The sequence below is a fragment of the Eucyclogobius newberryi genome, unplaced genomic scaffold, assembly GCF_026437365.1.
Source record: "Eucyclogobius newberryi isolate DKJ021-1_F unplaced genomic scaffold, fEucNew1.0.hap1 SCAF_16, whole genome shotgun sequence".
Classification (NCBI taxonomy): domain Eukaryota; kingdom Metazoa; phylum Chordata; class Actinopteri; order Gobiiformes; family Gobiidae; genus Eucyclogobius; species Eucyclogobius newberryi.
In genome coordinates, this window is record NW_027315790.1 from 28,402,848 (window position 1) to 28,415,250 (window position 12,403).

The following is a 12,403-nucleotide window of genomic DNA, read 5'->3' on the forward strand; positions in this document are numbered from 1 at the left end:
GTAATTAAACGCACAAAGTAAATATAGCTTATGTAAATATAACAGCTTTTACTGGGCTGACATCACTACATTTGAATTACAGTAGCAAAGAAATGACCTAAACATTTGCCGTTTTAAGTGCGCGTTTCTAACTCACTCTGCCACTGGTCGAAGAGTTTAAAGGGTTACTATGAAAGAATTTGAAAATAAAGAAGTTATACAGTGATATATGGACTATAACCAAAGTGAAATAACCCCAAAAATGTCCAAAACCTACTGTGTTGCACTGAAATAAAAGTATAAAGGCAAAGTAAGGCAACAGAATAATCAGTATTAATATTGCAAATAAAGGATGGTAAACAAAGGTTAAAAACATAGGAATGAATACATAAAACGGCACATTTTCTCATTTAGATTAGACTCCCAGTTAGATTCCGTGTCTCAGTCTTGTCTCGTGTCGTGCCGAAGTGAAACGTGTCGTCGTTTTGGTCCAGAAATGAAAAATAAAAGATCGTGTTGAATGATTTATGTCGAAAGTTTGGCAGCTGTGAAGCCCGAGCGACGCTGACACGGGCTGACACGGGACGGGGCGAGTGTGGGAGGAGAGGTGTGAGGGCGGGGCCTTGTTTGCCGGCCGCTCGGCCCTCTGTGACGGGACGGTCCCGTGGCCGACGTGGAGAAGAATGACAAATATGTGGGACAGTTTCCAGAGCTTTAGTGGATCCGGCCACAGAAACACGGCGAGGAGGAAAACTCTGGCCAGTGTAGAGCAGCGTCGCACAGAAGGAAGACACAGACAGTCACATTTAATGACTTATAATTGTATGTTGCTAAATATTTGACTTTCTTTTTGCTCCTGGACAAGTTTAAAATGTGCGCTCGGGACAGAATTCTGATTACAAAACATGTATTGTGATCTACTTGCACAATTTAGACTTAGACATGCTGTACAATAAGGATAATTACTTGGTTATTATCGTTGATATTTGATTAGGATTCAGGATTTTTCTTTTCAGTGCAGCTCTCGGCTCAAACAGACACTTGTCGTCGACTTTACCTCGACCGCTCGTCCTGTTTGTCGGTCTTTGTCATGCGCCGAGTTGATTCTCAATCACAAAACCTCCATCTTTTTATCTTTGCCATTGTTTTTCTCTGACTTTCAACAGGTAGAGACGTTATTAAGCCAAGAAACAATAAAAAAAAACTGATTTAATAGAGATAATTTGCACAGTTGGCGCATGTTTCTATGTCTGCGTTTGTTCACATGAGCAAATAGAACCAAAATGGCGGCCAAAAACGTCAATGCGCGATAAAGTTCGAATGCTAGTGAAAGTTGCGGATTCATTTTAGTTTTGTGCTCTTGAATCCACCTCCACTCACAACCTACACCCGTCTCAAGTCCAGGATGAGTCTGGGTTTTGGATAAGGGTTTATGGGCGTGGCGGGGTCAGCGCTCATTGTTTTGGCGAGCGACAGACTTCCTGTTTGAGCTCTGCGCCCGTCACCGCGACGCAGCTGTTTCCACTGAGCGCCGTGCAACAACAGGCGCAACTCTCATTCACAACCGCCGTATATACACGCCACGCCCGAAATGCACGTAGCCACTTTTATTGTTTCAAACCGTTAACGCCGGGGAATACCAACGTGTTTGATGAATGAATCTGCCGCCATACTCCAGTTAATAATCGAGAAAAATCACCGCAAGATCAATAATTTCAAGCGATTGCTGTTTAAACATCGTAATGAGCAGTTGTTAAAATGAAATAAATGTGGAAATGTCATCGATCCTTTAAAAAGCGGCTTTCGTCGTCGTGTTTTATCATCATTAATACAAAGATGCGCTCGCTTAGGCACGTCTTCTGCTTATCGTCTCGCCGCTAATGGATGCAAACGAAGCAAACTTAAGCACGCGCGCAATTGTATTCAAATAAAAGACTATAATTGCTCCGTCTGCGTCTCGTAAATGAAACGAGCCGTCGTGTGTAAAAGCGGCTAATTGTGTTTCTCTCGCTCAGCCGCACCGACGTTGTTATCGCTGCATTTGTCTTAGCACTTCATTCGAGGTGTCGCTGTGATGCTAAGTACGCTCTTTGTTCAGATCGGTACATGTTTCTGTAAATGTACACGCGTATTTTGTTGTATTTGCGCGTTATTTCCTCTAAATATACGAAGTTGCAAATGTAAATGCTTTGTGGTGAACATACCGTATTTTCCGCACTATAAGGAGCACTGGATTATAAAGCGCACTGTCAATGAATGGTCTATTTTCGATCATTTTTCATTTAGCGTATTTTCCAGAGTATAAGTCGCACCAGCCAAAAAATGCATAATAGAGAAGAAAAAAAACATATATAAGTCGCACTGGAGTATGAAATGTGTGAAAATAACAAATAGTATCACATATAAGTCGCTCCGGAGTATAAGTCGCACCCCGGCCAAAACTATGAAAAACGGTGCGACTTATAGTTCGAAAAATACGGTAATAAGGCGCATCGGATTATAAGGCGCATTAAGCGAAACAAAACATGTACCACACAATCGCTTTGAGGTCAGTAAGCACAACCAGAATGAATCCATATATAAGGCGCACTGTCGTTTTTTGCGAAAATGAAAGGCTTTTAAGTGCACCTTATAGTGCTGAAAATACGGTAATACTGCAATTATACATCACATTTTCCCCAATCTCTATCTTTTTCTGTCTTTCTCCTTCTCTGTCTGTTGTTTTGAAATCGTCACGCCAACATTTTCCTCCACTTTACCAAAAAAATCTGTCATCTGAGAGAGAGAAGCAGGAGAGCGAGTCGTCTGGTGGTTCCGGTTGTGTGGCCTTTTGGTTTTGGCTCGTCGCGCTCCACAAACCGCCGAGAGAATCTGTCTGAATGTCGGGCCTCAGAAGTGTAATGTCATTTGACCCCAACCGACACTCCAGAGGGTTCAGCGAGGCCGCAAAGAGATGCTCTGCTTATGGGAAAAACAGGGAAACTGGGCGCGTTTATTGATGACTTTGTTACTGGATTTGATCTGTGTTTCTGGCGTTTCCGATGTTTGTTAGGATTCTTCTATTATCCTTGACGGCTTAATTAATTATGCTTTTGTGTTGTTTTTTGATCTAAAATGGTCTAATGTTGGAGTATTTTTGAGAATACAACGAAGTGACATAGAGCAGCTTTAATAACTCCTTTGAAATGTGTAAAAAAAAAAAGATCTTTTACTGAGTCTTAGCCCAGGATCTTGAACACATTGATCCAAGTCGAGCGTCAATATTTCTTAACGATAAATTGCCTTTGAAACTAAACTACGACATAACTCATTTGCATAGCTGCGAGTCGTTGGTGCGGAGCAGGAGGTTCAAATCCCGCTCTCGACGCAAACCGATGAATCCCGTCGTGGTGAGCTCGGGCGAGACCCTTTTCCCGCCTCGCCCCGGGTCTGTGCACTTCAATGTAAAGCGCTTCGAGTGCATTGAAGATGGAAAATCTTTATATAAATGTGACTGTTTTACCATTTACACAGCTATTGTATATAAAAGAATCAAATATTTATATCATAGTGCTATATTCTTGCCAGATGAATTAACTTTTGATGAAACGATGTCTTTCTTATTCCGTCCTTCTTATATTTTATGACTAATATTGAGCCCTTTTGGTGTTCGCACGGCTTCTCTCGCTGTGTGGTTGTGATCTGCTGCCAGTGAAGGAGTGTGCAGAGTTCTGAGTGTTGGCAGAGCGCTTCTATTGTGGCTCCAAGATGGCTCCTGCCTCTTCACGTCATGTGTGTGTTCACGTGTGTTCATGTGTGTGTTAACGTGTGTTCATGCGTGTGCGGCGATGTGCTACGGCCGGGACTCTGTTTGAATTTGCGATTAGGTTTTTTTTTTGTCGACTCAGCCCTTTCCAGTCAGACCCCAAACTGTCTTAATCCTGTAATCCTCCGTCGGCCCCTCCCCACCGCTCTGTCTGAGGACGTCCCCCTCTCCCACCACCTCAATGTGACACTAAATCAACTTCTGAAGTGCAGTTTGTGTAGTTTGTGTAGTGCTGTGCCAGTTTGTAGTTTAGGCTCTTTCCTTTTTAAACCAATATAAACTACATCTGCGCTATACGATTTTAAAAATATATACACTTTTTTATCATCTTTGGTCTGAGTCTTTATTCAATTTGACTCATCTCTTACAACATTAAAGGAACCCAACATCCACTAACACAATGTGACGTAATTCTTAAAACCATGACACATATTATGCTAACTTTATTTTTTCATCTTTAACCACTGTATTTTCCGGACTATTTATACTTATACTCCGGAGCGACTTATATGTTATCTTGCAACCGCATTTCATCCTCCAGTGCAACTTATATATGTTTTTTTCTTCTCTATTATGCATTTTTTGGCTGGTGCGACTTATACTCCGGAAAATACGGTAAAAGCGTTGTTCCCTCATCAAAAACGTACTTCTTGTTGTATTTAGCTTCATTCACGTTTGTTTCATGAATCCTGATTACAAGCTCTTCTTCTCTGCTCCTCCTCTGAGCCTCACAAAAACACTTGGTTTCAAATTTCCCAGAATGTTTGCGTCATATGAAGAAATACAGATGTTTTCTGTGCCGTTTTTCAGTCCAGTTTGTTCGCACGCCTGCATTAGCATGTCGGGGCAAGCTAGGTTTGTTTTTCCCCATGGTAATTCCCTCTGCTGCCAGTAGATGGAGCGCTAACACAACAAAACCATGCTGTTGTGACCTCCAGCAACTCTTTCGGTCAATTTCAGCAAAGCAAGACACAACGACACACTGAACTTGATTCAATAAGCAACAAACTGTGGGCAATTGAAGAGCATTAAAAGACTCGTGGTGAAATGGTAAACGGAGTTGTTCAATACCGTTGTCGCTTCTCTTGGTTTCAGGCGGTGGAGCGAGAGCAGGTGGACGGCATCCAGCCCAAACTGCAGCACGTGAACGCGGTGGGACAAGGCCTGATCCAGAGCGCCGCCAAACACACGGACACGCAGGCCCTCGAGCACGACCTGGAGACCACCAACCTCAAATGGAACTCGCTCAACAAACGGGTACGCTCGGGGCAATCGTTCAACACAGGAACTAGCCGGTTGACGTACAAATTAGTCGTGATATAAATAGATTCTTTATAGGCTCATCCACAGTTGCACATATTCACAGGCACAACTTAATAATAATAATAATAATAATAACTTTTATTTATATAGCGCTTTTCAGTGACCCACATTATACCTTATCCTAACCTACTTTGTCCTCAGTAAGTGCGCAGTGCTCACTAGTCAACCCTCATGTCGTGTTCTCAGGTGGCAGAGCGCATTGCCCAGCTGCAGGAGGCCCTGTTGCATTGTGGGAAGTTCCAGGATGCTCTGGAGCCTCTGCTCAGTTGGCTCAGCGACACGGAGGAGCTGGTGGCCAATCAGAAGCCTCCGTCCGCAGAGTACCGCGTGGTCAAGGCGCAAATACAAGAGCAGAAGGTACGAAATACTGGACGGTGCAAAAAGGTTTCTAAAATGTTACACATCCATCTTGATGTCGGTTTAGTTTTTTTGTAAATTAGATGTCAGACTTTTTGCAACACAATACAAACTTATCTTAAACATTTTCTTCTAAGCTCCATGTAAGATTTGGCTTTTTTTTGTGAGCTTAAACTGTTATTTTTTTCAGGGGGAATCCTTGTGGAGTCTGTGTTTATTTTCAGTTCTACGATGGTTTTAAATGCGTCAGATGAATAAATAATCTAAGATAACCCAGTGAATCCTGAATTGAACTTCACCTAAGGACTATAGCTTCGATTTTTTTATTTGGAACGATGTAAATCAGTGGAGACAATGCAATTGAATTGGAAAACATCTTAAATGTTGTAGTTTACTTAGACACATTTAAGTTGTACATCATGTTATGCTTTTTAAATATCAAAATATGTCATTTTATTGGCAAAAATTGCACATAATTGTGACTCTAAATGGATAGAGGGGTTTAAATGTCTTCATTTTCTCCATGTTGTTGACATGTAAGTGAAAAAACAGTGGATTTTGCGTCGTACTACTGAAAATATTATTATGTTGAGCTAGCAAACTGTCCAAAAAAAACTAGTAAAAGTATGAGTTAGATGTCGTATTTCCTGTTTAGTCCCTCACGTGCGGCAGACGTGTTTATCCTGGGTCTACATTGTCTCTCGCTCACCTCTCCTGTTTATCCCAGACACACTTCCTCTGATTGTGAGCGAAGGAGCAGTTCTGGTGGCGACAGATCAATCAAACGTGTTTACATCCTTCCAACAGAAACGGTGTCACCGCTTTGATAAGAAAATCGTAAATCTGGAAACGTTGCATTCTTGACCCCAGAGAGGTTCAAAGCAAAACGACCGGAGCAGGAAGCAAAGCTAATTTAACGGTCCGAATGAACTGAATATAAAAGATGATGTGATTATGCAAAGACTTGAGATATGAATGAGTCAAAATCGATGGTTTTAGTGATCAGTTTATGTTTTACAATGAAATAAATGTAAAATATTGATTTACTTAGGTTGAAGAACCTGGAAAAAGTGTAGCATAACTTCTTTAATGCCAACTTTAACTCTACAAAATGAGTTCTACTATGTGCTGCACAATGGTTTAGAGTTGGCTGAATGTCTCCCCCTCTTTACGCTTGTATAAGTACTTTCTTATAAAGGGGAGGGGCCAAAACATCTTGAAAAAACATCCAAAAAGTATAATACAATGCTACAATACAATACTACTACTATTAACAGTCTGTAGCTAACACTTTTCACTTTTAAATGTTTCAAATTTTGGGGTCCAATTCCTAAATTATGCAGGGCCTTTCTGAGATTGAGATTTCAGACAAAAATATATACATTTACAAAGGATCATGCATTCATTAAATCTTGACAAAAACATCTCAAACATCTCAAAACGGAGTCTCCCACAATCAACACGTCGCTTGTGATCGGCTAACGTGTCGCAATTCAGAAAGTAGCTCCCATTTTGATCAAGAATAAGTATTTGTTTGTGTATATAATTGCCTGTTACATTTACATATGATAAAATAACGTTATATTTGCCTCGACAGTTGTTACAGAGACTCCTGGACGACCGCAGACCCACGGTGGAGATGATCCGCGCCGAGGGAGAGCGAATCGCAGCCACCGCCGACGCCCCGGACCGGGACAAGATCCAGAGCCAGCTCCAGAGTCTGGCCCAGAGGTGGACGGGCCTCCTGGACAAGGCCGGCGGCAGGTACGTGTACCCGGGGTAACTAAGGCGATAGGGCTTTATCTCGTGCCTTACAAGCCTGGCAGGTATGTGTACCCGGGGTAACTAAGGCGGTAGGGCTATATCTCGTGCCCTACAAGCCTGGCAGGGTGAACCCGGGGTAACTAAGGCGATAGGGCTTTATCTTGTGCCCTACAAGCTTGGCAGGTACGTGAACCCGGGGTAACTAAGGCTGTAGAGGTTTATCTTGTGCCCTACAAGCCTGGCAGGTACATGGACCCTGGGTAACTAAGGCTGTAGAGGTTTTTATTGTGCCCTACAAGCCTGGCAGGTACATGGACCCTGGGTAACTAAGGCTGTAGAGGTTTTTATTGTGCCCTACAAGCCTGGCAGGTACGTGAACCCGGGGTAACTAAGGCGATAGGGCTTTATCTCGTGCCCTACAGCCTCATCCGTCCATCTTCTGACCGCTACAGAAACTACAGGGGAACTGGGGTGTTTTCTGCGCCAGTCAATATTTAATTATCACATTTAAGATGTCGGCGGTTTGGGGGGGATACTTGGCGATCTAATTTTAGAGTTTAATCAGTGGAGACCCCCAGCAGGTGTTAATTGGAAAAGCAGCGGCTCCAGATAACATCACACAATGACTGCTGCAGTGGGAGGCGTTCGTGAATGCAGAGATTATGTGGTCAAATTGTTTTATAGATAAATACACAAATAGTGAATCGTGCTCGTGTTTCTAATGATGAAAGAAAAAAGCAAAGGGATTACCGTATTTTCAGCATTATAAGGTGCACTTAAAAGCCTTTAATTTTCTCAAAAAACGACCGTGCGCCTTATAGTGCTGAAAATACGGTATATGTTATTGGACAAATAATCATGGGTCCTGTGAAATAAAGCCAGTTATTAGTCAATTCTTGAGTAATAATTTCTTAATCATTTGTAAAGAGTTATTCATTGTTAAAGGTGCTATGGACGATTTTTTTCAGCAAATTTTGTATCATATTTCCTCGTGGCGTGGATAAATCATTTATCCTGCCACGTATCAATCATAAAACGCACCTATCGCTCACCTGCAGCAGCGTACGGTTCGTCCTCACGTTTCCGCGTGTCTAAGTGCATGGATCTATCATAATATAGTTCCCTCAGTGTACGGGGCAAAATGAAGACGGAGAAAGACAGTTCGAGCTGACGCAGAAGTGGACAGAAATCTACGGGAGACGAGCGATGCGATGCGCTCCGTTGCGCTAATAAACAAACGCACGTGTGTGTTGTATCAGTCCGCACGGGGGAGTGCACATGCGCACCTGCATTCTCAAATCAACGAAAAATGGTCCATACCGCCTTTAATCATCACATTTATTAAGATTATTTTCATGGTTGACCAACATAATATCAGACTAGCAAATGCTTTATGTTTAATCTTCAAAGAGTTTCAAATGTTTCGTTTGTATTTTATAAACATATTCATACTAATTTTGTTTAGTTTGGTCCATAGCTTTCTAAAATTCTTCATTTATTCTGTTGGATAATTTACGACCATTTCACAAACCGCACGATGCCTCTCGAACGACACAAATGAAATCGTGTTGAGCGACACCGCCTCGATCGTGTCCAAACCCTGTGAACTTGTGTCGTATCACGTCCTGAACCGGCGTCTCCGTTTGTCCCGTAGGCAGCGGCAGTTGGAGGAGCTGCAGGTTCTGGCGCTGGAGTTCCACGAGGCGCTCGAGCCGTTGGGCGAATGGCTCAGCGCCACCGAGAGGCGCCTGACCTCCGCCGAACCCATGGGAACGCAGACGGCCAAAATCACACAGCAGATCGCCAAACACAAGGTACTGGCTGTGGGCAGGGGCGGCGCTCAGGGGCGGCGTGCAGGGGCCACGCTCAGGGGGCCACGGGGAACACTCGGGTGGACTGGGTGTTGCAAACCCTAAAATACTGCTCTGAATCGATGGTCCCAGTCTGTGGTGTTTAGTATATATTGTGGAGAAGTCAAAATATGTTCTCAAGTAAGATAAACGCTACTTTAAAGTACTATTACTCCAGTAGATGTACAAAGTAAAGGTGCAAGAAATTACTTTGTGTTTAAAAAAAAATCAAAAATTACTACTAAGAGTAACTGGACGTAACTTCAGATGTATAATGTAAGAGTGATTCAATCAAGTAAATGACAAAATATTAAATAATGCACAATTTTTGGTATTTTTAAGGAACAGAACTCAAAAATGTGAAACACAATCACATCTGATCAACATAAAACCTTTGTCAAAACCTTTACTCGAATAAATCTAACTACATAAGGTTTATTTTTGTAATATACAGGTAATGTTGGACATGCATTATAAAACAAACTGTCTGGTAAACAAGAGCTGCATGAGGCTATAACAGTGTCAGGAATAAACGGTTATAGTCTCAGAAGAATACTTTTATGTGGATGCTAAATGCAGTAGTTTTAGTATTTGAAAATCTACAATTCCACAGTATTGTTACCGAAATTGTTAGAATATATTTGCACAATCTTGAGGCTCTTTAGCAAACACTGTACAACATTTAGTGAACTAAACACACACACACACACACACACACACACACGACATGACTAGAAATGTTTGCATTTGATCACCTGGATCGTAGCAGATGTTAAAAACTGTCCCGTAAAAGCGGCCGCCGCCCTCTCGCTTCTGACATTTACTGCGTTTTGAAGTCGTCGTAACCGATCCACAAAACAACCCAAACGCCGAGAGCGACTGCCTGAGGTGACGGGATAATTGTGGAGCTTTATTTGTAACATTAGACACGACACAAATTGACAAATAAATCAAAAACAACAACACTGTCACAACAAGACGAGACCAGCTCCGATCAATGTGCTGCTGCTCCATTATACTGAGGATTTGTTTTCATTTCTGGTGCAATTTCTTGTACAAGGCTGAATTTATGCCATTTAATGCAGTTTTTATTTACTTTTTTATTGGTTTTATGAATTGAATAAAGTGAACACGGTTAAGTTTGTAAAATACTTTGGTTTGATGGTGAAAAACAAGGATCCAAGACTACTATAGTTCAATCAGCCACTTTTATTGAACATTAAAAGGACAATGTAATGAAATATAAGTGTTCAATACAAAAAACAATGCAAATCCATTGTGATTAACACAAACGGTCCAGTGCCAGGTTCCATGACACTTCTTGTTTTTTTCCCATATGTTTTTTAACTTCAGTTCATTATTTATGTTTTATTGTGGTTTATTATTTAAACCCCTCCCAGTCATGTGCATGTTTTTAAGTTTTCATCATTTTGTGTTTGTTATTTTTTGTTTTTGTCTCCCTTTTCCTCCACACACCTCTTGCACTCGACACACACACACACGCACTTCACACAATCACACACACACACACACACACACACGCACGCACTTCACACAATCACACACTCACCCACACACACACACGCTCACACACACACACACACACACACATGACACACACACACGCACGAATAAACACACACACTTCCCAGGCGTTCCAAGACCAAGTGTCCTCTCACAAAGCCGACGTGGACCACCTCGAGTCCCTGGGCCAGAGCCTGACTCCCCTGAGCAGCGCCGCCGACCGCGCCTGGCTGAGCGAGCGCGTGGGGGCGGTGCACTCGGGTCACACCGAGCTCTCCGATTGGTGCGCCAAGCGGGCGTCCATGTTGGAGCAGGCTCTGGCCAACGCGCGGCTCTTCGGGGAGGATGAGGTGGAGGTGATGAACTGGCTGGCCGAGGTGGCTCAGCGGCTGGGCCAGGTGTCGGTGCAAAGCTACCGTCCCGAGCAGCTGAGCGAGCAGCACAAGCACGCGCTGGTATGAACATGTGTGGTGTGGAGACCGCTCACTAACAACTACTCACACCAAACCGTGTCCGGAATGAAGCTTACAGGGCAAAGACTCGTGTCAGCTGCAGACTTCAAGTGATGACGGCTTAAGCTACTGCCCTGATTGTCAATGCAATTCACATAATGTCTCTTAAATGTCTCAAAATAGTGTTTGTAATTAGAGATAGAGATATTTGCACTGTTTAGAGTATCTGTTATCAGCCTCGATTCTCTTAACATGTCTTTAGACCGACCTGTTGCCTTAAAGAATACACATTAATCTTAATTTTAACTCGAGGCGCACCACAAACTGTACTACACTGCTCTCTTATAGTGGTTTTTTTTTGCATAAAAGAAACAGCATCAAGTTGTATGTGTTTTAATAGGTCATAGGTCATAGGTCATTGGTCTTTAATAGGTCGAGTATTAGTATAATATTCATCTGTTTGAAATGCTTCTTCCAGGCGCTGAATGAGGAGATCGTGAGTCGAAAGAAGACGGTGGACCAGGCGATCAAGAACGGACAAGCTTTGCTCAAACAGACCACCGGTGAGCGCCTCCCGTCCCGCCCTTTACTGGAGCGCCCCCCGTCCCGCCCTTTACTGGAGCGCCCCCCGTCCCGCCCTTTACTGGAGCGCCCCCCGTCCCGCCCTTTACCGGACTGTCCCCCATCTCGCCCTTTACTGGACCGTCCCCCGTCCCGCCCTTTACTGGACCGCCCCCCCGTCCCGCCCTTTACTGGACCGCCCCCCCGTCCCGCCCTTTACCGGACTGTCCCCCATCTCGCCCTTTACTGGACCGTCCCCCGTCCCGCCCTTTACTGGACCGTCCCCCGTCCCGCCCTTTACTGGAGCGCCCCCCGTCCCGCCCTTTACCGGACTGTCCCCCATCTCGCCCTTTACTGGACCGTCCCCCGTCCCGCCCTTTACTGGACCGTCCCCCGTCCCGCCCTTTACTGGAGCGCCCCCCGTCCCGCCCTTTACCGGACTGTCCCCCATCTCGCCCTTTACTGGACCGTCCCCCGTCCCGCCCTTTACTGGACCGTCCCCCGTCCCGCCCTTTACTGGACCGTCCCCCGTCCCGCCCTTTACTGGACCGCCCCCCGTCCCGCCCTTTACCGGACTGTCCCCCATCTCGCCCTTTACTGGACCGTCCCCCGTCCCGCCCTTTACTGGACCGTCCCCCGTCCCGCCCTTTACTGGACCGTCCCCCGTCCCGCCCTTTACTGGACCGCCCCCCGTCCCGCCCTTTACCGGACTGTCCCCCATCTCGCCCTTTACTGGACCGTCCCCCGTCCCGCCCTTTACTGGACCGTCCCCCGTCCCGCCCTTTACT

At 44.3% G+C, this 12,403-nt stretch overlaps 1 protein-coding gene across 1 annotated transcript in view; it reads left to right on the plus strand.

The window, feature by feature from the left end:
* LOC140362145 (microtubule-actin cross-linking factor 1-like) overlaps positions 1–12,403 on the plus strand; it is a 329,939-nt gene that overhangs the window by 276,542 nt on the left and 40,994 nt on the right. Inside the window, exons 65-70 of the mRNA XM_072448200.1 lie at positions 4,880–5,041; positions 5,294–5,464; positions 7,062–7,228; positions 8,883–9,042; positions 10,731–11,057; positions 11,533–11,617. Of these exons, the coding sequence (XP_072304301.1) occupies positions 4,880–5,041; positions 5,294–5,464; positions 7,062–7,228; positions 8,883–9,042; positions 10,731–11,057; positions 11,533–11,617 (1,072 nt within the window). The remainder of the gene's footprint in view (positions 1–4,879; positions 5,042–5,293; positions 5,465–7,061; positions 7,229–8,882; positions 9,043–10,730; positions 11,058–11,532; positions 11,618–12,403) is intronic.